The sequence below is a fragment of the Rhinopithecus roxellana genome, chromosome 10, assembly GCF_007565055.1.
Source record: "Rhinopithecus roxellana isolate Shanxi Qingling chromosome 10, ASM756505v1, whole genome shotgun sequence".
In the NCBI taxonomy this organism is placed as follows: domain Eukaryota; kingdom Metazoa; phylum Chordata; class Mammalia; order Primates; family Cercopithecidae; genus Rhinopithecus; species Rhinopithecus roxellana.
In genome coordinates, this window is record NC_044558.1 from 82627940 (window position 1) to 82650532 (window position 22593).

The window sequence follows — 22593 nt, forward strand, 5'->3', positions numbered from 1 at the left end:
TCTGCTCTTCTCTCCCACCTCCCAACCCCGCCCACAGGTAGGGAGGCCTGGCTTCCCAGTGTCTGTCTCAGAGGCCCCTTAGCATCCCCCACTGCCACCCCCAAGGCCCGGGTTGCTGTGGCGGGAGCTGAGCCGCCTGTGTTCCAGGGGACCTCATCTCCCGTCTGACCTCGGACACCACCATGGTCAGCGACCTGGTCTCCCAGAACATCAATGTCTTTCTGCGGAACACGGTCAAGGTCACGGGCGTGGTGGTCTTCATGTTCAGCCTCTCATGGCAGCTCTCCCTGGTCACCTTCATGGGCTTCCCCATCATCATGATGGTGTCCAACATCTACGGCAAGTACTACAAGGTAGGCCCGCCCCGACCCTGCTGGGGGCTGTGCACCCTGGCAGCCCCCAAACATCCCCTTAGGAGGGGCTCAGGGGGCCACTAAGGGCTAGTGAAGGACTGGTCTCGAGGCTGTGTTTGCATTCATTCATTCATTTGTTTGCTCATTCAGTGAATAATGATTGAGCGTCTGCTATGTCCCAGGCACTGGGATACATCAGTGAAACAGCCAAGGCCCCTGCCTTCCTGGAACTTGTATTCTTGTGGCAGAGACAGATACTAGGTACCAACAGCACAGAGAATGAGAATCCACAATACAGTAAAAGATGGTCAGTGCTAAGGAGAAATACGAAGTGAGGAGCAGAGGGATTGGGAGCATTGCGGGTAGTTGCAATTTTAAATTTTACTTGCTGGCTGGGCCCAGTGGCTCATGCCTGTAATCCCAGAACTTTGGGAGACACAGGCAGGAGGACCACTTGAACCTAGGAGTTCGAGACAAGATGGGGCAATATAGCAAGACCCCATCTCTACAAAAAAAAATTTTTTTGTAATTAGCTGGGTTTGGTGGCGCATGCCTGTGGTCCCAGCTACCTGGGAGGCTGAGGTGGAGGATTGCCTAAGCCCAGGAGGTCGAGGCTGTAGTGAGCTATGATCGTGCCACTATACTCTAGCCTGGGTGACAGAACAAAACCCTGTCTCTAAAACGAATGAATAAATACAAGTTAAATAAGTCTTGCTGAGAAAGGGACATCTGAGCAAGGGCCTGAAGGAGGCGGGCGTCTTGGGAGGTATGTGCAGAGCAGAGGGCATAGCCAGTGGAAAGGCCCTGGGTTGGAACGTGCCTGGCATGTATGTGGGGATGGTGTGGGCCTGCCGTGATGCCGTCATGGGCAGGCTGCTGTCCCCTCTGGCCACCCCACAGCACTGCTTCTGCTTCAGAGCTAGGCCCATGAGCCAGGTTTGGCCTCACCCTCCTTCAGCTTCCCGAATGGGTGGGTGCCCCCGAGCCCTAAGGGACAGACAGGCTGGGTTCAGACAGGCAGGGCTGTGACCCTGTGACAGGTGCAGGCAACCCCCTCACAGTCACCCAGGCCCACGTGGGGTACTTCTGAGCAGGGGCTCGGATGCATGACGGCCTCCAGGTGGTGCCGGGTAAGTAACTGTCGCAGCTCCATTGGAGTCTTTGGTGTTGGTGACCTGAGACCAGGGTAGCAAAGGAAGCCGTGTCCCACCCAGCCCCCGGTGAGGCCACTCCCCACAGCCTTCTCCAGCCACACAGGAGGGGCCTCTTCCTGAAGTTCCAGGTCACGAACCTCCCCGCTGTCCTCACTGAGATGAGAAAGTAAATCTATTCTTTAGAGTCTGAGCCATTTCCGGCATGCTGCTCCCCACCCCTTGCTCCCAGTCTTCCCACCAGCCCCTGGTACAGAGCAGGAAACCCTGGAGCTCCCCCTCAACCCCCACCTCTGTGTGCACTGCAGTCCCTGCCTTTGAGTTCAGCTGAGGAAGGCCTCAGGAAGGCTCTATTTGGGTTTTCCACCCCATGCCTGAATGTGTTGTGTGTAGTCAGTGAGTCATCTCTACAAGCCACACACACTGCCCATGGCCAGACATGACTCAGGCACCCTGCATGCTTCCTGTGGCCAGGGTATGACACATGGCCATGGGACATGCCAGTGCATGCTCCTGTCCTGGCCTCTAGGGCAGCCTTCCTGGCTGGCTTGAGAATCAGCATAGTGACTCCTGCAAAGTGTGAACAACTCTACCCAGGGGCCTCTTCCAGGACTCTGGTGAACAGTAGCCTGATGGCCGCACACTTGGGACCACTTTTCAGCTCTGCCTGTGGTGACATGCACATGGTGTGGGCAGATTTCACAACCCATGGCCCCTGCCACCATCTAGGACTTGGCTGGGAGTTCTGGAATCTCTTTGTCAACCCTCAGGCTCTAACATAATTTGTTGATGATGTAAATGGTGCCCCTTTAATAGTTGGTGTTTCTTGTATAGTGTTCAACCTGAACAACCGTCCAAGGCATCCCCTGCTCTTCCAGCACAGTCAGGTGTTGAGGCCCCTTTTCTGAAAGGATTACCAAAAACTGTCCGGTCATGAATAGCCTCTTTTGAATACTGGGGATGACATAATGATCAGCACCCCTCATCCTTCAGGAACTGAAACCATCGCCCCAAAAACCTCTCTGGAGTTGACTATCTGAGTGTATCAAATTGAGCCAGAAGGAGATGGGGGAGAAAGGGCTAGATTTTGTCTTTTTGTCCCAGGAACCTCTTGCATATAGCTGGTGCCAGCAAAGGGTGGAAAAACCCAGAGAGGCCTGGAGGCTCCAGTACATAGTGAGGCTGTTTTGGGGTCTTCTCCTTCTTGTCCCCCTCCTGTCCATAGAGGCTCTCCAAAGAGGTCCAGAATGCCCTGGCCAGAGCGAGCAACACGGCCGAGGAGACCATCAGCGCCATGAAGACTGTCCGGAGCTTCGCCAACGAGGAGGAGGAGGCAGAGGTGTACCTGCGGAAGCTGCAGCAGGTGTACAAGCTGAACAGGAAGGAGGCGGCCGCCTACATGTACTACGTCTGGGGCAGCGGGGTATGTGCCCCTGGTCAGGCAGCTCTGGCTATGGAGGGAAGGGATGCAAAGATGGGGGAAGCCCTCGATCTAGGACATCAGCCCTGCGTGTTGGTGTCAAGCTGGTAGAAATCTTTCTTTCCTCCCTCCCTCCCTCCCTCCCTCCCTTCCTTCCTTCCCCTCTCTCTCTCTCTCTTTCTCTCTCTCTCTCCTTTCTTTTCTTTCTTTCTTGACAGAGCCTCGCTCTGTCACCCAGGCTGGAGTGCAGTGGCGCCATCTCAGCTCACTGCAACCTCCGCCTCCTGGGTTCAAGCGATTCTCCTGCCTCAGCCTCCTGCGTAGCTGGGACCACAGGCACCCGCCACCATACCTGGCCAATTTTTGTATTTTTGGTACAGACAGGGTTTCACTGTGTTGGCCAGGCTGGTCTCGAACTCCTGAGCTCAGGTTATCCACCCGCGTCAGCCTCCCAGAGTGCTGGGATTACAGGCGTGAGCCACCATGCCCGGCTGAGAATCTTTCCAGGATGCAAGGCCACCCCTCTCTCCCCCTCACCTGGCGTGGGGTGGCAGGGTGGGAGCTTTCTTTTCCCAGCTGGGGAAACATCCTTGCTGAGGTGGGGAGTCAGCAGGTCCCTAGGCCACTTTCGGGCAGGTCTCATGTCACAGCCACACACACTCCTGACAGTGTCTGGCACACTCCCGGGAGTGAGTCACAGCCCCTCCTTGGAGGATGGGGAGCACTTGGATCATGGCACTGCCCCACTGGCCACACATGGGAGGTGGGCAGGTCAGGGCATAGCTGGGGAGGAATGAGGAGGGTTTGGAGTGAGAGGGAGGAGGGAGTCGGTGGTCTACAGGGGAGCCAGGGGACAGAGGATATCTGGGTCCTCCTGGGGCTGCCACCTCCCAAAAGTACCAGCCAAGGAGGAGAGGAGGGGCTAAGGGCCAGCTCAGCCGGCCGAGCCTCTTAGCAATCTGTCCGCCGGCAGGGGGTGCCTTTGCAGCTTCCACCAAGGCACAGTGGTCCAGACAGCAGCCTAGTTCTGGCTGGGCATGAGGAGGACAGATGGAGTCCCTGATTGGGTGTGGGCTGCCATGGGTACTCAGACTCCAATCCCTTCCCAGATGCCCCCCAGGCACAGAAGGAAGGCACGGGCGCCCCCAACACAGCCCCTTCTTCACGGAACCCCGCTGGGGGAGGAAACACAGAGTTTGCTGTGTGACCTTAGCCAGGGCACTTGCCCTCTCTGAGTCATGCTCTTCCCCATGAGGAGGATGAATAGCTCCCGTGTGGCCAAGCTGAGGAGCCTGGGGGTGGCATGTGTGTGCCAGGGCCTCACAAAGAAACCCTTGTTCTGTGGCCAAACCCACAGCCTGCTCCAGCTGGAGGCCTCTGTAGGGAAATGCTCAGGGCAGGGGTGGGCTGAGGGACAAGCCTTGGAAGGCACCCCTGCCAATGGCTGGCATTTCAGTTTGTGGCTGAGTCTGCCCTCACCTCCCTCTGCAGCCTGGGATGGGGCAGGGAATGGGGGATGGTGGGGGATCTAAAGTCCCCCCGACCCATATCCCCTCTCCCTCTGCCCCAGCTCACACTGCTGGTGGTCCAGGTCAGCATCCTCTACTACGGGGGCCACCTTGTCATCTCGGGCCAGATGACCAGCGGCAACCTCATCGCCTTCATCATCTACGAGTTTGTCCTGGGAGATTGTATGGAGGTGAGGGGCCAGTGCTTCCAGGGATCCAGAGAGAAGGGAGGGGTGTGGGGAAGAGGGATCTTAATGGGGTGGTGGGGCTCCGGGGGCTCTGAGCAATGTGGCATTTCTCCCTAAGGTAAGCAGGGGAGACAGCATGATCATATCAAGAATGATAATACTAGGCAGGGCGCGGTGGCTCACACCTATAATCCCAGAACTTTGGGAGGCGGAGGCAGGCGGATCGCTTGAGGTCAGGAGTTCGAGACTGGACTCACGTGATCTTCCCACCTTAGCCACTTGAGTAGCTGGGGTTATAGGCACCCACCACCACACCCAACATGCCACCACACCCAGCTAATTTTTTTTTTTGAGACAGAGTCTTGCTCTGTCCCCCAGGCTGGAGTATAGTGGTACAATCTCGGCTCACTGCAACCTCTGCCTCTGGGTTCAAGATGTTCTCCTGCCTCACCCTCCCCAGTAGCTGGGACTACAGGCACGTACCACCACGCCCAGCTAATTTTTGTACTTTTAGTAGAGGGGGTTTCACCATGTTGGCCAGGCTGATCTCGAACTTCTGACCTCAAATGATCCGCCTGCCTCGGCCTCCCAAAGTGCTGGGATTACAGGCCCCGTGCCCGGCCAGCTCTGGGGTTTTGAGTGTTTACTACCAGCTGTTGCCTTCACAGCAACAGGACACAGGTGCTGATATCACCCCCATATCACCAGTGAGGACATTCAGCACCTAAGAGTCTGAACTCAGGAGACAGATGGCCTGGATTCAAATCCTGGCTCTGCCACTTCTAGGCTGTGTGACCTGGGCCAAGTTACTTGAACCCTCTAGGCCTGAGTTTCCTCATCAGTAAAAAAAGAGATAATGTTGGAACCTACCTCCTAACATACAGAGCATGCTTGGCCGGGTGCAGTGGCCCACACCTGTAATCCTAGCACTTCGGAGGCTGAGGCAGGCGGATTCCTTGAGCTCAGAAGTTTGAGACCAGCCTGGGCAACATGGTGCGACCCCATTTCTGCTGAAAATACAAAAAATTAACTGGGCGTGGTGGTGGCTCATGCCTGTGGTCCCAGCTACTCGGGAGGCTGAAGTTGGAGAATCGCTTGAACCCAGGAGGCGGAAGTTGCAGTGAGCAAGATCGCACCACTGCACTCCAGCCTGGGCAACAGAGTGAGACCCTCCTCTCAAAAACAAATACATAAAAGCAGAATGCTCAAGAAAATGGGCCGTTATTGTGATTTACATTCATATTCTATGTATTTTTACCCAAGGAGAATATGTTTATAGTACAGATTAAGACCCATTTTGAAAATTGAAATCAAGCCAGGTCTAGTGGCTCATACCTGTAATCCCAGCACTTTGGGAGGGTGAGGTGGGAGGATCACTTAAGGTCAGGAGTTTGAGACCAGCCTGGCCAACATGGTGAAACCCTGTCTCTACTAAAAATACAAATACTAGCTGGGCGTGGTGGCGAGCACCTGTAATCCCAGCTACTCTGGAGGCTGAGGCAGGAGAATCACTTGACTTGGGAGGTGGAGGTTGCAGTGAGCCAAGATTGCACCAGTGCACTCCAGCCTGGGCGACAGAGTGAGACTCTATCTCAAAAAAAAAAAAAAAAAAAAAAAAGCTATGCTATGGCAATTGAAAGACAAGGCTGGATTCGCGCTGTGCCACACCCCTGCCAGCTCCTGTGCTTCCATCTGCTCCTGTGGGGATGATGGCACCCACTTGGCTGGATGGCTGGGAGAGTGCTGGTGACGCTGCTGTCCTCACCTCCCCTGTCGTTATCTAATGCAACAGTGAGTGGTCACTGGCCTCCTGCACCTCCCCACCAGAACTCCTTGCTTTCTCTGTACCCGCCTCATCTCTCTACTAGCAGGGGTGGGTCCTAGGAGTCGGGTGTCAGTGGGACAGGAACGCGTGTCTCCTCTCCCCAGTCCGTGGGCTCCGTCTACAGCGGCCTGATGCAGGGAGTGGGGGCTGCTGAGAAGGTGTTCGAGTTCATCGACCGGCAGCCAACCATGGTGCACGATGGCAGCTTGGCCCCCGACCACCTGGAGGGCCGGGTGGACTTTGAGAACGTGACTTTCACCTACCGCACTCGGCCCCACACCCAGGTCCTGCAGGTGAGGGCACGGCTTGAGGCCTGCCAGAATCAGCCTTTCCGTCACCCCATTTCTCACGTACCTCCTATACTCCAGGCTGTGGCAGGGCGGCTGGGAATATGTCAGGCAAGATCCTTGCCCTCCAGGAGTTTTGGGCTCCAGTTGGGGAAGACAAATACTTAACAGGATGATTCCAGATAATAAGTGCTAGAAAGAAAATAGATCAGGGTGCTGTGGTAGGGATGGTCCATGGGAATGGTGGTAACAGTCAAGAAGGGGTTCTCGGAGGAGGTGACATTTGAGGTGAGATCTCATCGGGGGCTCCCTGCAAAGAGAACATTCCAGACAGAGGAAACAGCAAATCTAAAGGGGCTTCCAAGTCCTAGTGTCCTAGAAAGGAGAACATTTAGGGGCCAGCAGTGTCCAAGCGAGGCAGAGGCACATGGGGTAGGCTGGGAAGGGCACCCACCTGTGTTGAAGGCCAGGGCATCCAGTCCTGGGACCTGAGCCAATGACCCCACACTGTGCCTGTGCGTTCTTTGCAGAATGTCTCCTTCAGCCTGTGCCCCGGCAAAGTGACGGCCCTGGTGGGGCCCTCGGGCAGTGGGAAGAGTTCCTGCGTCAACATCCTAGAGAACTTCTACCCCCTGGAGGGGGGCCGCGTGCTGCTGGATGGCAAGCCCATCAGCGCCTACGACCACAAGTACTTGCACCGTGTGGTATGTGGATGGGCCTGGGCCGCACTCCTCTGCCCTTTCTGCATCTGTCTTTCTCGTGAGCTGTAACAGGTGCAGAAGAGGGCACTAAAGATAAATGGACAGTTCAAAGAATTATCACCAATTACAGCGCCCTCCTAGAGAAACAGAACATTCTTGGCCGGGTGCAGTGGCTCACACCTGTAATCCCAGCACTTTGGGAAGCTGAGGCTGGAGGATTCCTTGAGGCCAGCCTGGACAACATAGTGAGACTCCGTCTCTATTAAAAAAGAAAAAAAGGGCAGGTGTGATGGCCCACACCTATAATCCCAGCACTTTGGGAGGCCGAGGCAAGTGGATTGCTTGAGCTCGAGAGTTCAAGACCAGCCTGGCCAACATGGCAAAACCCCATCTCTACTAAAAATAGAAAAATTAGCCAGGTGTGGTGGCACATCCCTGTAATCTCAGCTTCTTGGGAGGCTGAGGCACGAGAATCACTTGAACCCAGGAGGTAGAGGTTGCAGTGAGCTGAGATTGGGCCACTGCACTGCAGTCTGGGCAACAGAATGAGACTCTGTCTCAAGAAAAAAAAAAAAGAAACAGAACATTCTGGCACTCCAGAAGCCTCCTCCTCCCCCTGCCACGTGTCCCTTCTCTTACCCCAAGAAGTAATGTCTTGGCTTTTAGAGTCTTCATGTTCTTGCGTTTCATTGGTTCTGCCTTCTCTGTATGCGCCCTCGAACCGCAGAGCGCTGTGCTACCTGCTCAGAACTTCATCTGGGTAGAATCCTGATTGGTGTGTGGATTAGTTTGTGTCTTGTGTCTCCCACTAAACATTATGAGTCATCCAGGTTGAGGCTGGGGATAGAGTTCATTCATTTTCATTGCTGGGTGGTAGCCCACTGTACAAATGTTTATCACAATTATTTATGCATGCTAGATATTTGAGTTGCTTCCCTTTTTTTTTTTTTTTGAGATGGAGTCTTGCTCTATTGCCCAAGCTGGAGTGCAGTGGTGTAGTCCCAGCTCACTACAGCCTCTGTGCTCCCGGGTTCAAGCTATTCTCCTATCTCAGCCTCCCTACTAGCTGGGATTACAGGGATTACAGGAGTGCGCCACCATGCCCGACTAATTTTTGTTTTTTTTTTTTTTGAGACGGAGTCTTGCTCTGTCGCCCGGGCTGGAGGGCGGTGGCCGGGTCTCAGCTCACTGCAAGCTCCGCCTCCCAGGTTTACGCCATTCTCCTGCCTCAGCCTCCGGAGTTGCTGGGACTACAGGCGCCCGCCACCTCGCCCGGCTAGTTTTTTGTATTTTTAGTAGAGACGGGGTTTCACCGTGTTAGCCAGGATGGTCTCGATCTCCTGACCTCGTGATCTGCCCGTCTCGGCCTCCCAAAGTGCTGGGATTACAGGCTTGAGCCACCGCGCCCAGCCTTAATTTTTGTATTTTTAATACAGACAGGGTTTCACTGTGTTTCCCAGGCTGGTCTCAAACCCTTGAACTTAGGTGATCAGCCTGCCTTGGCCTCCCAAAGTGCTGGGATTACAGGCATAAGCCACCACGCCTGGCTGGGTTGTTTCCCTTTATATTTTATTTTATTTATTTAGTTATTATTTATTATTATTATTTTTTTGAGATGGAGTCTCGCTCTGTCGCCCAGGCTGGAGTGCAGTGGCTGGATCTCGGCTCACTGCAAGTTCTGCCTCCCGGGTTCGAGCCATTCTCCTGCCTCAGCCTCCCGAGTAGCTGGGACTACAGGTGCCCGCCACAACGCCTGGCTAATTTTTTGTATTTTTAGTGGAGACAGGGTTTCGCCATGTTAGCCAGGATGGTCTCAATCTCCTGACCTCGTGATCCACCCTCCTCGGCCTCCGAAAGTGCTAGGATTACAGGCTTGAGCCACCACGCCTGGCCTATTTTTTTTTTTTTTTTTTTTTTTTTTGAGACAGGGTCTCCCTCTGTTGCCCAGGCTGGAGTGCAGTGGCACAGTCACAACTCACTGCAGCCTCAGAGTCCTGTGCTTAAGCCATCCTCCCACCTCAACCTCCCAAGTAGCTGGGACTGCAGGCACATGCCACCATGCCCAGCTAATTTTTTTTTTTTTTGTAGACATGTGATCTCACCATGTTGCCCAGGCTGATCTCAAACACCTGGCCTCAAGTGATCCTCCTGCCTCAGCCTCCCAAAGTGCTGGGATGACAGGTGTGAGCCTCTGCACCTGGCCTGTTTTTCAGTTTTGTTTTGTTTTGTTTTACCATTACCAAAAATACCAATGTGGGATGTGGACAATTTTGTCTGTGTTTTCTGGTGTACATGAGTATGTTCTCCCAAGGTGTAATCCTAAGAGTAGAAAGCTTGGTGATAGTGGATGTACATCCCCAGCTGCAGTAGTTTCTGCCACAGCAGCTATCCCCAGGTGGTTATACCAATTTATATTTTACAATTTACATTCTACCAGCAGTGAAGGAGAGTGTTAGCTGTTCCACATTTAGGTCATCTCCAGTACTCAAAATAGGCTATTCATGACTGGACAGTTTTTAGTAATCCTTTCAGGAAAGGAACCGTAACACCTGTCCCTGTGCTGGCCTAAGAGCAGGGATGCCCTGGATGGTTGCTCAGGTTGTGCACTGTCCAAGAAATATAAACTATTAAGGGAGCACCATTTACGTCATCAATATAAATTATGTGAAAGCCTGAGTGTTGGCACAGAGATTCCAGAACTCCTAGCCAAGTTCTAGATGGTGGTGAGGGCCATGGGTTGTGAAATCTGCTCACACCATGTGCATGTAACCAGAAATAGATTGTTGTGAAGTGGTGCCAAGTAGGGGGCCACCAGGCTGCTGCTCACCCAAGTTTTAGAAGAGGCCCCTGGGTAGAGCTGTTCACACTTTGCAGTAGGTACCACGCTTCAATTCTCAGACACCTAGCATTGTCAGTCCTGAATTTTTGCTAACTGGTGAGAATGCAGTGGTAGCTTATTGTGGTTTTTTGCGTTTTCCTGATTACCGAAGATATTAAACACCTTTTCATATATTTATTGGCCATTTGGTTTTCCTTCTTCATGAATAGCCTCTCTTATTTATTTATGTACTTTTGCTTTCTTTTTTTTTTTTTAAGATGGAGTCTCGCTCTGTGGCCCAGGCTGGAGTGCTGTGGCGTGATCTCGGCTCACTGCAACCACTTCCTCCTGGGTTCAAGCAATTCTTCTGCCTTAGCCTCCCAAGTAGCTGGGACTATAGGCACATACCACCACACCTGGCTAATTTTTTGTATTTTTAGTAGAGACAAGGTTTTACCATGTTGGCCAGGCTGGTCTCGAACTCCTGACCTCAAGTGATACGCATGCCTCGGCCTCCCAAAGTGCTGGGAGTAAGCTATGGTGCCTGTCCTATTTATGTGCTTTTCGTTTGAGATAGGACCTCGCTCTGTCACCTAGGCTGGAATTTGGTGGTGTGATCATGGTTCACTGTAGCTACGACCTCCTGGGCTCCAGCAATCCTCCCACATCAGCACATCAGCCTCCTGAGGGACTATAGGTGCACACTACCACATTGGGTCAATTTTTTTTTTTTTCCAAGATGGAGTTTTGCTCTTGTTGCCTAAGCCAGAGTACAATGGCACGATCTCCACTCACCACAACCTCTGCCTCATGGGTTCAAGCGATTCTCCTGCCGCATCCTCCCGAGTAGCTGGGATTACAGGCATGTGCCACCACACCTGGCTAATTTTGTGTTTTCAGTAGAGACGGGGTTTCTCCATGTTGGTCAGGCTAGTCTGGAACTCTTGACCTCAGGTGATCTGCCCACCTTGGCCTCCCAAAGTGCTAGGATTATGGGCATGAGCCACTGTGCACACGTGGCCAATTTTTTAATTATTGAGACGGAGTCTCACTATGTTGCCCAGGCTGATCTCAAACTCTTGGGCTCGAGCCATCCTCGCACCTTAGCCTCCCAAAGTGCTGGGGTTACAGGTGTGAACCACCATGCCCGGCCTCTGTCTTTTAAATTTAAAAATGTTAATTTCTGTAAACATAAAACAATACAATGCTACAAGCAAATCATATTCTCATAGTTATAATGAATCTTGTAACTCAGACATGCGTGTCCCCCTCCACCTTACCTTTTGAATTTCAACACATGGAGGTAACCAGTGTTAACAGTTTAGTAAATATCCTTTTCAGCGTGTTTCCTATCTTTATAGAAATGCATCAGTATATGAAGGCACATGCTTATAATTTTTTTAAACAAAAATAGAATCATGCTGTGTATATGTATGTATTGCAATTCAGTTTTAAGGATGCACTGTCACTATTTAACCAATCCCCATTTATGGACACCTAGATTGTTTCTATTTTAATTTAATTAATTAACTAGTTATTTTTTTGCTACTTACCGTGTTGCAATGATATCTTCCATACTATATTTTTTTTCCTTTTGTAGATATGGGGTCTTGCTGTGTTGCCCAGGCTGGTCTTGAACCCCTAGACTAAAGAAGTTCTCCTGCCTCTGCCTCCCTAAGTGCTGGGATTACAGGCATAAGCCACCAAGCCTGGCCATACTATTAGTTTTGCAGGCCCAGGTTCCTGAAACTGGAATCTAGAGATGATAGCTCCTTTAAATTGTTCTCTTAGAGGGGAGGGGACCACCGCCTGGGCAGTCTGTATGACCTGGAGCCCTGCTGTGGCCTCCTGCTTCCTGAGATGGGCAAACTCATTCAGAGCAACATTCTATACTCTATCCCTCTTTCTTTTTTTCCAGGACAGGGATGGCCAGTGAGCTTTCTCTTGGAGGCAGGGAACTTGGCTTATCCCAGAGCAGCAAATGTAGCAGGCCCCAGTGTGCTGTTTACGGGAGCTGAGGGCTTGTGGGTACAGGCAGGAGTCACTGTTGGGGAAGAAGAGAGGCAGCTCAGTGTAGTCACTGGGCCCTGATCAGGTTTCAGGCCTGAGACTGCTGGCGTCTCCAGGCCCCAGGCAGCAAGGCTGCTGGGGAAAGCTGGATGAACACATTCCTAGCCTCTCATGCCCCGTGCTTCCTCCTCCCCAGATCTCCCTGGTAAGCCAGGAGCCCGTGCTGTTCGCCCGCTCCATCACAGACAACATCTCCTATGGCCTGCCCACTGTGCCCTTCGAGATGGTGGTGGAGGCCGCACAGAAGGCCAACGCCCACGGCTTCATCATGGAACTCCAGGACGGCTACAGCACAGGTGTGGAGCTGAGGGTGGCCCCTCTCCTGGGCCCACAGGATCACCCTCAGGGACATAACTCTCTTGAGGGTTAAGGACTGCCCTCTGCTACCTGCTCTCTTTTTGTAAAGATGGGGTCCCGCTATGTTACTCAGGCTAGACTGGACCTCCTGGGCTCAAGCAATCTTTCTGCAATCCCCAAAGTGCTGGGATTACAGGCATGAGCCACTGTGCTCTGACTCAGCAAAGTATTTACTAACTAAATTATTATAGAAGCCCATACACTGGAATATTATGCTGCTGGGAAAAAGAGGAAGTAGAAGAAGGAGGAGGAGGTGGAGGCAGAGGAGGAGGCAGCTCTCCATATATCAGTATAGAAAGGTCACTGAGATATGATGCTAAATGAAAAGAGCCAGGTGCAGAGTATAAGGAGCTGTTGTTTTTTCCTATTAAAGGATCAGGGAGATAAAAATAACATGTTCGTATTTGCATGAAGAAACTCGATAAGGGCGTGTAAGCAACTAATGAAAGAAGTTTTGGTGGGAGCAGGAAAGAACTGAAGAAAGGACTTGAACTTTTCATTATTTATAGGTTTTTTTTTTTGAGATGGAGTCTTGCTCTGTCACCCAGGCTAGAGTGCAGTGGAGCGATCTCTGCTCACTGCAAGCTCCGCCTCCCAGGTTCACGCCATTCTCCTGCCTCAGCCTCCCAAGTAGCTGGGACTACAGGTGCCCGCCACCATGCCCAGCTAATTTTTTTGTATTTTTAGTAGGATGGGGTTTTACCATATTAGCCAGGATAGTCTCCATCTCCTGACCTCGTGATCCGCCCGCCTCAGTCTCCCAAAGTGCTGGGATTACAGGCGTGAGCCACCATGCCCGACTTATTTATAGTTTTATATATTTTTAGAATTTTTTTTTTTTTGAGGCAGGGTCTTGTTCTGTCACTCAGGTGGGAGTGCAGTGGCGTGATCACGGCTCATTGCACCCTCAACCTCTTGGACTCAAGCTGTCCTCCCGCCCCATTTTTTATTTTTGTTGTAAAGACGGGGTCTTGGTATGTTTCCCAGGCTGGTCTCAAACTCCTGGGCTCATGCAATCCTCCTGCCTCCCAAAGTGCTGGGATTACAGGCATGAGCCATTGTGCCCAGCCTATATTTTTAGATTTTTGAACCACACGAATAGCGCCTTTTCAATAATTAAATATATACAATGTATAGGGGAGATTGGGGAGATGTTGATCAAAAGATAAAAATTTTCATTTAGGGGCCGGGCGCGGTGGCTCAAGCCTGTAATCCCAGCACTTTGGGAGGCCGAGACGGGCGGATCACGAGGTCAGGAGATCGAGACCATCCTGGCTAACACGGTGAAACCCCGTCTCTACTAAAAAATATACAAAAAACTAGCCGGGTGAGGTGGCGGGCGCCTGTAGTCCCAGCTACTCGGGAGGCTGAGGCAGGAGAATGGCGTGAACCCGGGAGGCGGAGCTTGCAGTGAGCTGAGATCCGGCCACTGCACTCCAGCCCGGGCGACAGAGCGAGACTCCGTCTCAAAAAAAAAAAAAAAAAAAAAAAATTTCATTTAGGAATAAGGTCAAGAGACCTGTTGACTATAGTTTTTTGTTTGTTTGTTTGTTTGTTTAACTGAGAGTCTCGCTCTGTCGCCCAGGCTGGAGTGCAGTGGTGCAATCTCACTTCACGGCAACCTCCGCCTCCCAGGTTCAAGCAATTCTCCTGCCTCAGCCTTCCGAGTAGCTGGGATTACAAGCGCCCGCCACCATGCCCGGCTAATTTTTTTTGTATTATTAGTAGAGACGGGGTTTCACCATGTTGGCCAGGCTGGTCTTGAACTCCTGACCTCAGGTGATCTGCCCGCCTCAGCCTCCCAAAGTGGTGGGATTTCAGGTGTGAGCCAACATGCCTGGCCAGCTATAGTTAATAACAGTGTACTGTGTACTTGAAAATAGCTAAGAGAGTAGATTTTAAGTGTTCCCTCTAAAAATAAGTGATAAATATGTGAGACAATGCATATGCTAACTGGCTTGGTTTAGCCATTCCACAGTGTATATGTATTTCAGAACATCACATTGTACATCATTAAATATGAGCTATTTTTACTTGTCAATTTAAAATAATTTCTAAATAAAAATATACCAAATATACTATTTTTTAAAAAGTTACCTAATATGAACTTAAGTGGTTCTAATTAATTGATATAATAAATATTTTAAAATAATGTTTTGGAATTAAATAGAGGTGGTAGTTATGCAACATTGTGAATGCACTAAATGTCACTGGATTATCCACTTTTTTTTTGAGATGGAGTCCCGCTCTGTCACTCAGGCTGGAGTGCAGTAGTGCGATCTTGGCTCACGGCAACCTCTGCCTCCTGGGTTCAAGTGATTCTCTTGCCTCAGCCTCCCGAGTAGCTGAGATTACAAGCACGTGCCACCACACCCGGCTAATTTTTTGTATTTTTAGTAGAGATAGGGTTTCGCCATGTTAGCCGGGATGGTCTCAATCTCCTGACCTTGTGATCCGCCCGCCTCGGCCTCCCAAAGTGCTGGGATTACAGGCGTGAGCTACTGCGCCCAGCCCGGATTATTCACTTTACAATGGTTAAGTTTATGTTATGTCAGTTTCATCTCAATGAAAGCAAAATGAAATAATAAAGAGCTGGTGGCATGTCCAGGTGCACTGGCTCACGCCTGTAATCCCAGCACTTTGGAGGCCAAGGCAAGAGGATCGCTTGAGGCCAGGGGTTTGAGAACAGCTTGGGCAGTGTAGTGAGACCCCACCTCTATAGAAAAATATTTTAAGTTAACCAGGTGTGGTGGCATGCACCTGTATTCTCAGTTACTCAGAAGGCTGAGGCTGGAGGATCGCTTGAACCAAGAAGTTTGAGGCTACAGTAAGCAATGATTCACTACTGCACTCTAGCATGGGTGAGAGAGTGAGACCCTGTCTCTAAAATAATAATAATTTATTGACTCCATTTCCTGTTGATGGACATTTGAGTCTATTTGTTTTATTTTTTGCAATAACAGCGCTGTGAGTCATGCGTGACCTGTGTCTATATTGTTGTGCATGGGAGGAAGTTGGTCCATGGGGAAAACTGGTCCAGGTGGGCTTGCTGGGCCACAGGCCGCACGCACATCTGTGGTGAATACACACAACCTTTGCACTGCACAGACTCATAGACCCAGGGTGATTGCTGCAGCTCTTCAAGCCATGGGATTCGCTCCAACTCCCCTTCTCCAGGAGGACGGGTGAGGGCCTGTCTCCCTGCAGCCTCACCTACACTGTGTACTGTCAGATGTTTGGGTTTCTGCCAAATGAATGGGTGAAAACTGGTAACTCGGTATCAATTCGCATGTAGGCTTAATCTGCATGCCCCTGATGCGTTGGGTGAGGGGAACATCATTTCATGAGCTTTCAAGCTGTGGGTTCCAGCCTGCCCTTTGCACAGCTGCAGGGCAGGGCCCCTCACTCTTCCCCAGGGCTGCCCGGCCTCACCTGTTGCTAAATTGTCTCTGTGTCTCCACCATACAGAGACAGGGGAGAAGGGCGCCCAGCTGTCAGGTGGCCAGAAGCAGCGGGTGGCCATGGCCCGGGCTCTGGTTCGGAACCCCCCGGTCCTCATCCTGGATGAAGCCACCAGCGCTTTGGATGCCGAGAGCGAGTATCTGGTGAGTCACAGGGCGGCGGGCAATGCCGGGGCAGGAGCGGCTCCAGGCGGCCAGAGCCCCCATCACCCAGCAGATGGGTGCTGAGAAGAGACGGGCCCCAGGAGCTCTCCCAGGCTGTCAGCCTCCTGGGCTGGTGAATTCCTGGTGTTGAGAGTGGGGAACCAGGAGCCACTCTGGGCCCAGCCTCCAGGCTCCAGGCAGAGCTGTATGGTGTGGGGCGAGAGAAGGTATCAGAATGGGGAGACCTGGGTCGTGATCAGTGGCTCACACCTGTTATCCCAGCACTTTGGGAAGCCGAAGCAGGTGGATTACCTGAGGTCAGGAGTTGGAGACCAGCCTGGCCAACATGGTGAAACCCCGTCTCTCTAGAAATACAAAAACTAGCTGGGCGTGGTAGCACATGCCTATAATCCCAGCTACTCGGGAGGCTGAGGCAGAAGTATTGCTTGAACCTGGAAGGTGGAGGTTGCAGTGAGCCGAGATCGTGCCACTGCACTGCAGCCTGGGCAACAGAGCCAGACTCCATCTGGCTCAAACAAACAAACACAAACAAAACAGGCCTGGTGTGGTGGCTCACGCCTGTAATCCCAGCACTTTGGGAGGCCAAGGCAGGCGGATCACTTGAGGTCCAGAGTTCGAGACCAACCTGGTCAACATGGTAAAACCCTGTCTCTACTAAAAATACAAAAATTAGCTGGGCATGGTGGTGTATGCCTGTAACCCCAGCTACTCAGGAGGCTGAGGCAGGAGAATCACTTGAACCCGGGAGATGGAGGTTGCAGTGAGCTGAGATTGTGCCACTACACTCTAGCCTGGGCGACACAGTGAGACTCCATCTAAAAAAAAAAAAAAAGAAAAAAAGCCTGGGTGCAGTGGTTCACACCTATAATCCCAGCACTTTGGGAGGCTGAGGCGGGCGGATCACCTGAGGTCAGGAGTTCAAGACCAGCCGGGACAACATGGTGAAACCCCATCTCTACTAAAAATACAAAAGTCAGCCAGGTGTGGTGGCGGGTGCCTGTAATCCTAGCTACTTGGGAGGCTGAGACAGGAGAATAGCTGGAACCTGGGAAGCAGAGGTTGCAGTGAGCTGAGATTGTACCACTGCACCCCAGCCTTGGCAACAGAGCAAGACTCCATCTCAAAAAACAAACTAACAAAAACAAAAAACAGAATGGGGAGACCTGGACTAGCAGCTCCGTTCTGCAGTTTATAACTGTGTGACCTCAAGCTAGTGCTTCCCCTGTGAGTTTCATTCTCACTGGTCAGGTGGGCCCAGTCATGTATTTGGAGATGGCTAGCAACCTCAGTCTATCCGCGGATTGATGCACTTATTACACAGAGAGTTCCTGAGCTCTTTCCAGGCACCAGGCACCGTGCTGGGGTTATCGTGGTGGGCTGACTAGACCAAGACCCTTGTCCCCACGGTGTTTCCATTCCAGTGGGGAAGGCAGATAAGAAACAAGGAATGCCAGGCGCGGTGGCTCACGCCTGTAATCCCAGCACTTCGGGAGGCCGAGACCAGCAGATCACGAGGTCAAGTGTTCGAGACTAGCCTGGTCAACATGGTGAAACCCCATCTCTACTAAAAATACAAAAATTAGCTGGGTGTGGTGGCGGGCACCTGTAATCCCAGCTATTTGGGAGGCTGAGGAAGGAGAATGGCTTGAACCCAGGAGGTGGAATTTGCAGTGAGCCGAGATCACACCACTGCACTCCAGCCTGGGCGAAGGGCAAGACTTCGTCTCAAAAAAAAAAAGAAAACAAGCATGCATTCACCCCGTGGCCTGTGCTACGAAGCAAATGAAACAGTGTTGGGGCACCAGGAGACTGGGAGGGGACACCGTTGTCAAAGATGAGCACAGCTGGGCGCCGGCAAAAGTCATGGAAACAGATTTTATGCAGTGACTCCTGACAGTGGGAAAGGAGCCGTGTGCCATCCCAATTTGGTGGTGACAGGCATTTTAAAGGGAGAATGAGGGGGTAGGGAGGGGAACAGGCAGAGGCCCCCAGGAAAAATAAAAGCAAGCCCAGGGGACAGCCAGGAGGCCACCTGTGTCTAGCTGTCCATTTCAAGGGCATGGCTTTCAGGTCCTTAAGAGAGACACTTCTGAGATGCAGGAGATCACATACACATCTCAGAGGGACAGAGGAAGGAGTCACAGTTGTAAGCCCTTTTTAGTAAACACTCCAAGAAAAAGAGGTTGGGGCCAGTCAGCAGGTATTGACTAAAACACAGCAAATTCTCCTTGCCAAGGTGAGCTTTCTCACACAGGCACTTGAATGGGGGCTGTGGTCATCCCAGGGATATGGCTTTCTGCTGCTAGAAGCCATACTAGAGTTTGGTTACTTGGCACAGCAGTTTGGATGGAGTTACCATGTGCCAAGAGTTCTGTGGTTCTCATCATTAGAACCAAGGCCATCAGGTGCCATCTGAGCTGAGACATGAAAGAAAAGAAGTCAGTGGTGGAGAGTTCTGGAGGTAGGAACGTGCCAAGAGGAAGGGTCAGCAGGTGCAGGCCCAGAGTGGGGAATGAGCTTGGCAGGTTCAAAGCCTTAAGGTCAGTGTGGCTGGTGGGTGGGGATTGAACGGAGAGGGGTGAGGACAAAGTCGCAGGGAGGCAAACTCCTCGGCCTCTAGTACAGAGTTTGGATTGTTTGTAAAAAATAATAGGCTTTATTTTTGTTGTTGTTGGTTTTGTTTGTTTTGAGACAGGGCCTCACTCCGTCACCCAGGCTGGCATGCAGTGGCACAATCACAGTTCTCCCGGGCTCAAGTGATCCTCCCACCTCCCAGCCTCCTGAGTAGCTGGGACTACAGCTGCACGCCACCACACACAGCTAAATTTTTGTATGTTTTGTAGAGATGGGGTTTCACCATGTTGCCCAGGCTGGTCTCAAGCTCCTGAGCTCAAGGAATCCACCTGCCTTGGCCTCCCAAAGTGCTGGGATTAAAGGTGTGAGCCACTGCTTCCAGTGGCTTTATTTTTTAGAGCGGTTTTAGGTTAAAAAAAAAAACAGAGGCTGGGTGTGGTGGCTCACACCTATAATCCTGGCACTTTAGGAGGCCAATGCGGGAGGATGGCTTGGGGCCAGGAGTTCAAGACCAGCCTGGGTGACATAGTGGGACACCCATCTCTACAAAAAAATACAAAAATTAGCTGGGCATGATGGTGCATGCCTGTGGTTCCAGCTACTTGGAAGGCTGGGGCAGGAGGATTCCTTGAGGCCAGGAGGTTGAGGATGCAGTGAGCCGTGATCACGCCATTGCACTCCAGCCTGGGCCACAGGGAGAGACCCTGTCTCAAAAAGAAAAGAAAAAGGAGGGAGGCTGGTCACTCGAGGTCAGGAGTTCGAGACCAGCTTGGCCAACATAGCAAAATCCCACCTCTACTAAAAATACAAAACAAAATTAGCTGGGCATGATGGCATGCACCTGTAATCCCCCAGCTACTTGGGAGGCTGAGGCATGAGAATCAATTGAACCCACGAGGCAGAGGTAGCAGTGAGCTGAAATCGTACCACTGCACTCCAGTCTGGGTGACAGCAAGACTTAGTCAAAAAAAAAAAAAAAAAAAAAAAAAAAAAGGCGGAGGAAGGGAGGGGCCAGAAGACTGCAGGGCCAGGGTAGGGCTGATCCCTCATTCACCAGGTGCCTCCCTGTGTCTGACCCTGAGCTGTCTCCCTTTAAGAAAAACCGAGGAAGCTGGCCATCCTTTATGAACTGAGCCTCAAAGAGGTTAAGCTTCAGCCCATAGGTGGTGGCATGGAGCGCGGTTGCGGGTGGGGTGTCCGTGCCATGCAAGCCAGGTCCCCACTGTCCCCGCAGATCCAGCAGGCCATCCACGGCAACCTGCAGAAGCACACGGTACTCATCATCGCGCACCGGCTGAGCACTGTGGAGCATGCGCACCTCATTGTGGTGCTGGACAAGGGCCGCGTAGTGCAGCAGGGCACCCACCAGCAGCTGCTGGCCCAGGGTGGCCTCTATGCCAAGCTGGTGCAGCGGCAGATGCTGGGGCTTCAGCCCACCGTGGACTTCGCAGCTGGCCACAAGGAGCCTGCAGCTAACGGCAGTCATAAGGCCTGATGGGGGGCCCCTGCTTCTCCTGGTGGGGCAGAGGCCCCGGTGCCTGCCTGGCAGATGTACCCATGGAGGCCCCTGGTGGCCCCCAGCTGCCCGCCAAGCCCAGGCCTCCAGCACTGGAGGGCAACCTGCCATGTCCCATGGATCACCGCTTCCTGCATCTTGCCCCTGGTCCCCGCCCCATTCCCAGGGCACTCCCTACCCCTGAGCCAACACCTTCACAGACCTCCCCAGCCTCCTAAGCAAAGGTAGAGCTGCCTTTTTAAACCTAGATCTTACCAGGGTTTTTACTGCTTGGTTTGAGGCACCCCAGTCAACTCCTAAATTTCAAATACCTTTTTCTAATTGGGAGTAATGGTGGGCACATTCACCAAGATGTTCTAGAAACTTCTGAGCCAGGAGTGAATGGCCCTTACTTAGTAGCCTGGGGGATGTCAAGAGACTAGGCCTCTCCCCTTTACCCCTCCAGAGAAGGGGCTTCCCTGTCCCGGAGGGAGACACAGGGAACGGGATTTTCCGTCTCTCCCTCTTGCCAGCTCTGTGAGTCTGGCCAGGGCGGGTGGGGAGTGTGGAGGGCATCTGCCTACCATCGCCCGCTACCAATCTAAGCCAGTCTCACTGTGAACCACACTAAACCTCAACTGGGGGAGTGAGGGGCTGGCCAGGTCTGGCGGGGCCTCAGGGGTGCCCCCAGCCCGGCACCCGGCACTTTCGCCCCTCGTCCACCTACCCCTGGCTGGCAGCCTCCCTCCCCACACCTGCCCCTGCACTCTGCTGTCTGGAGGCCATGTGGATGTTCATGAGATGTGTTCTCTTCTCTCTTTGGTGGATGGGATGGTGGCAAAGCCCAGGGTCTGACTTTGCCAGAGGTTGCAACATGTTGGGAGAACCCAGTCAATAAAGTGTACTACCTCTTACCCCTAACCTCCGACTTCTCCTTGGGCCAACTGCCTCATTGCCCAGTTAGGTTTTTCTACCAGACCACAGCCCTCCTCTCAGCCCTCTCTGGTGGAGTTGCAGAGAGACTTTGGGTGGTCCAGGGCCTCCTCCTATGTCTGGGAGCCCCATCTGCACTCCTCCCATCCCAGGGTCTCTGGTGCAGACATTCCTGTCTGCCTGTCTCCACGAGGATTGTGCAGGGGAATAGAGACGTTGCCTCGAAATCCCAGGGGCCTCTGTTCTTCCCATGACAGCTGAACTGAGGCCCAGCAAATGCCACCTGTTCTTTTCCATCGGGGTCCAGGCACCCAACACCCACCCCAATCCGTGCAGCAAAGAAATATTACCCGGCAGGACAGCTCAATCAGCAGGGAGGTTTGGGCCCGGACACGGGAAGACCCCTATGGTGGTTATTCTTCCTTGCTGAATTGTGAAGAAGTCCGGGGTCACAGGAGGAGGGCTCTGTGCCAACTGGTAGAGTAGTATTTCCATTTTTTTTCTTTTTTTTTTGAGACAGAGTCTTGCTCTGTCGCCCAGGCTGGAGTGCAGTGGCACAATCTTGGCTTACTACAACCTCCACCTCCCAAGTTCAAGTAATTCTTCTGCCTCAGCCTCCTGAGTAACTGGGACTACAGGCACCCATCACCACACCTGGCTCATTTTTGTATTTTTAGTAAAGACGGGTTTCGCTTTGTTGGCCAGGCTGGTCTCGAACTCAGATGACCTGCCCACCTCGGCCTCCCAAAGTGCTGGGATTATAGGCGTGAGTCACCATGCCGGGCCAGCCTTGCTTTTCTCTTCTAAAAGCACTTGTCATTGGATTTAGAGGCCACCTAGATAGTCCGGGCTAATTCCTCTAGAGGTCCTTAACTCAATTGCATCTGCAAAGACCCTTTTTTCCAAATATGGTCACTTTACAGGTTCAGGGGTTTGACAAGGGAAGCTTTTGGGGCCACCACTCAGCCTGCTACAGAGGGGAACTTGCAACTTTGGTTGAAGTTAACCTCAGGACTTCCTTTTCGATTTTAGGAAGCAGAGGGGGTTAAGTTTTCAGAGACTTAGCATATCTTCAGATGTTTCCAGAGAAGTTGGAAATTCCAATTTTCATGTGAGATCAGCTGTTTTTTATATATTGGCTCAAATTATTTTGACAAAACCAAGGACCAACACAGCACAGGTGTAGGGGTGCTCTCCAGCCTGCGGGTCTCTAGTTTACAGCGTCAGTGTTGGATATTCCTGTTCTGCAAAGTCCCTCCCAAGCAGCTGGCCCGAGCCCAGCCCTGT

The 22593-nt window shown here is 52.1% G+C and overlaps 1 protein-coding gene across 1 annotated transcript in view; it reads left to right on the plus strand.

Annotated features, from left to right (window-relative positions):
* ABCB9 (ATP binding cassette subfamily B member 9) overlaps window positions 1-21294 on the plus strand; it is a 45412-nt gene extending 24118 nt beyond the window's left edge. The window contains exons 7-14 of the mRNA XM_010368373.2: window positions 148-353; window positions 2730-2927; window positions 4495-4623; window positions 6550-6738; window positions 7263-7436; window positions 12458-12617; window positions 16147-16283; window positions 20113-21294. Coding sequence (XP_010366675.1) covers window positions 148-353; window positions 2730-2927; window positions 4495-4623; window positions 6550-6738; window positions 7263-7436; window positions 12458-12617; window positions 16147-16283; window positions 20113-20373 — 1454 coding nt within the window. The 3' untranslated portion in view covers window positions 20374-21294. The remainder of the gene's footprint in view (window positions 1-147; window positions 354-2729; window positions 2928-4494; window positions 4624-6549; window positions 6739-7262; window positions 7437-12457; window positions 12618-16146; window positions 16284-20112) is intronic.
* The last annotated feature ends 1299 nt before the right edge of the window (window positions 21295-22593 follow it).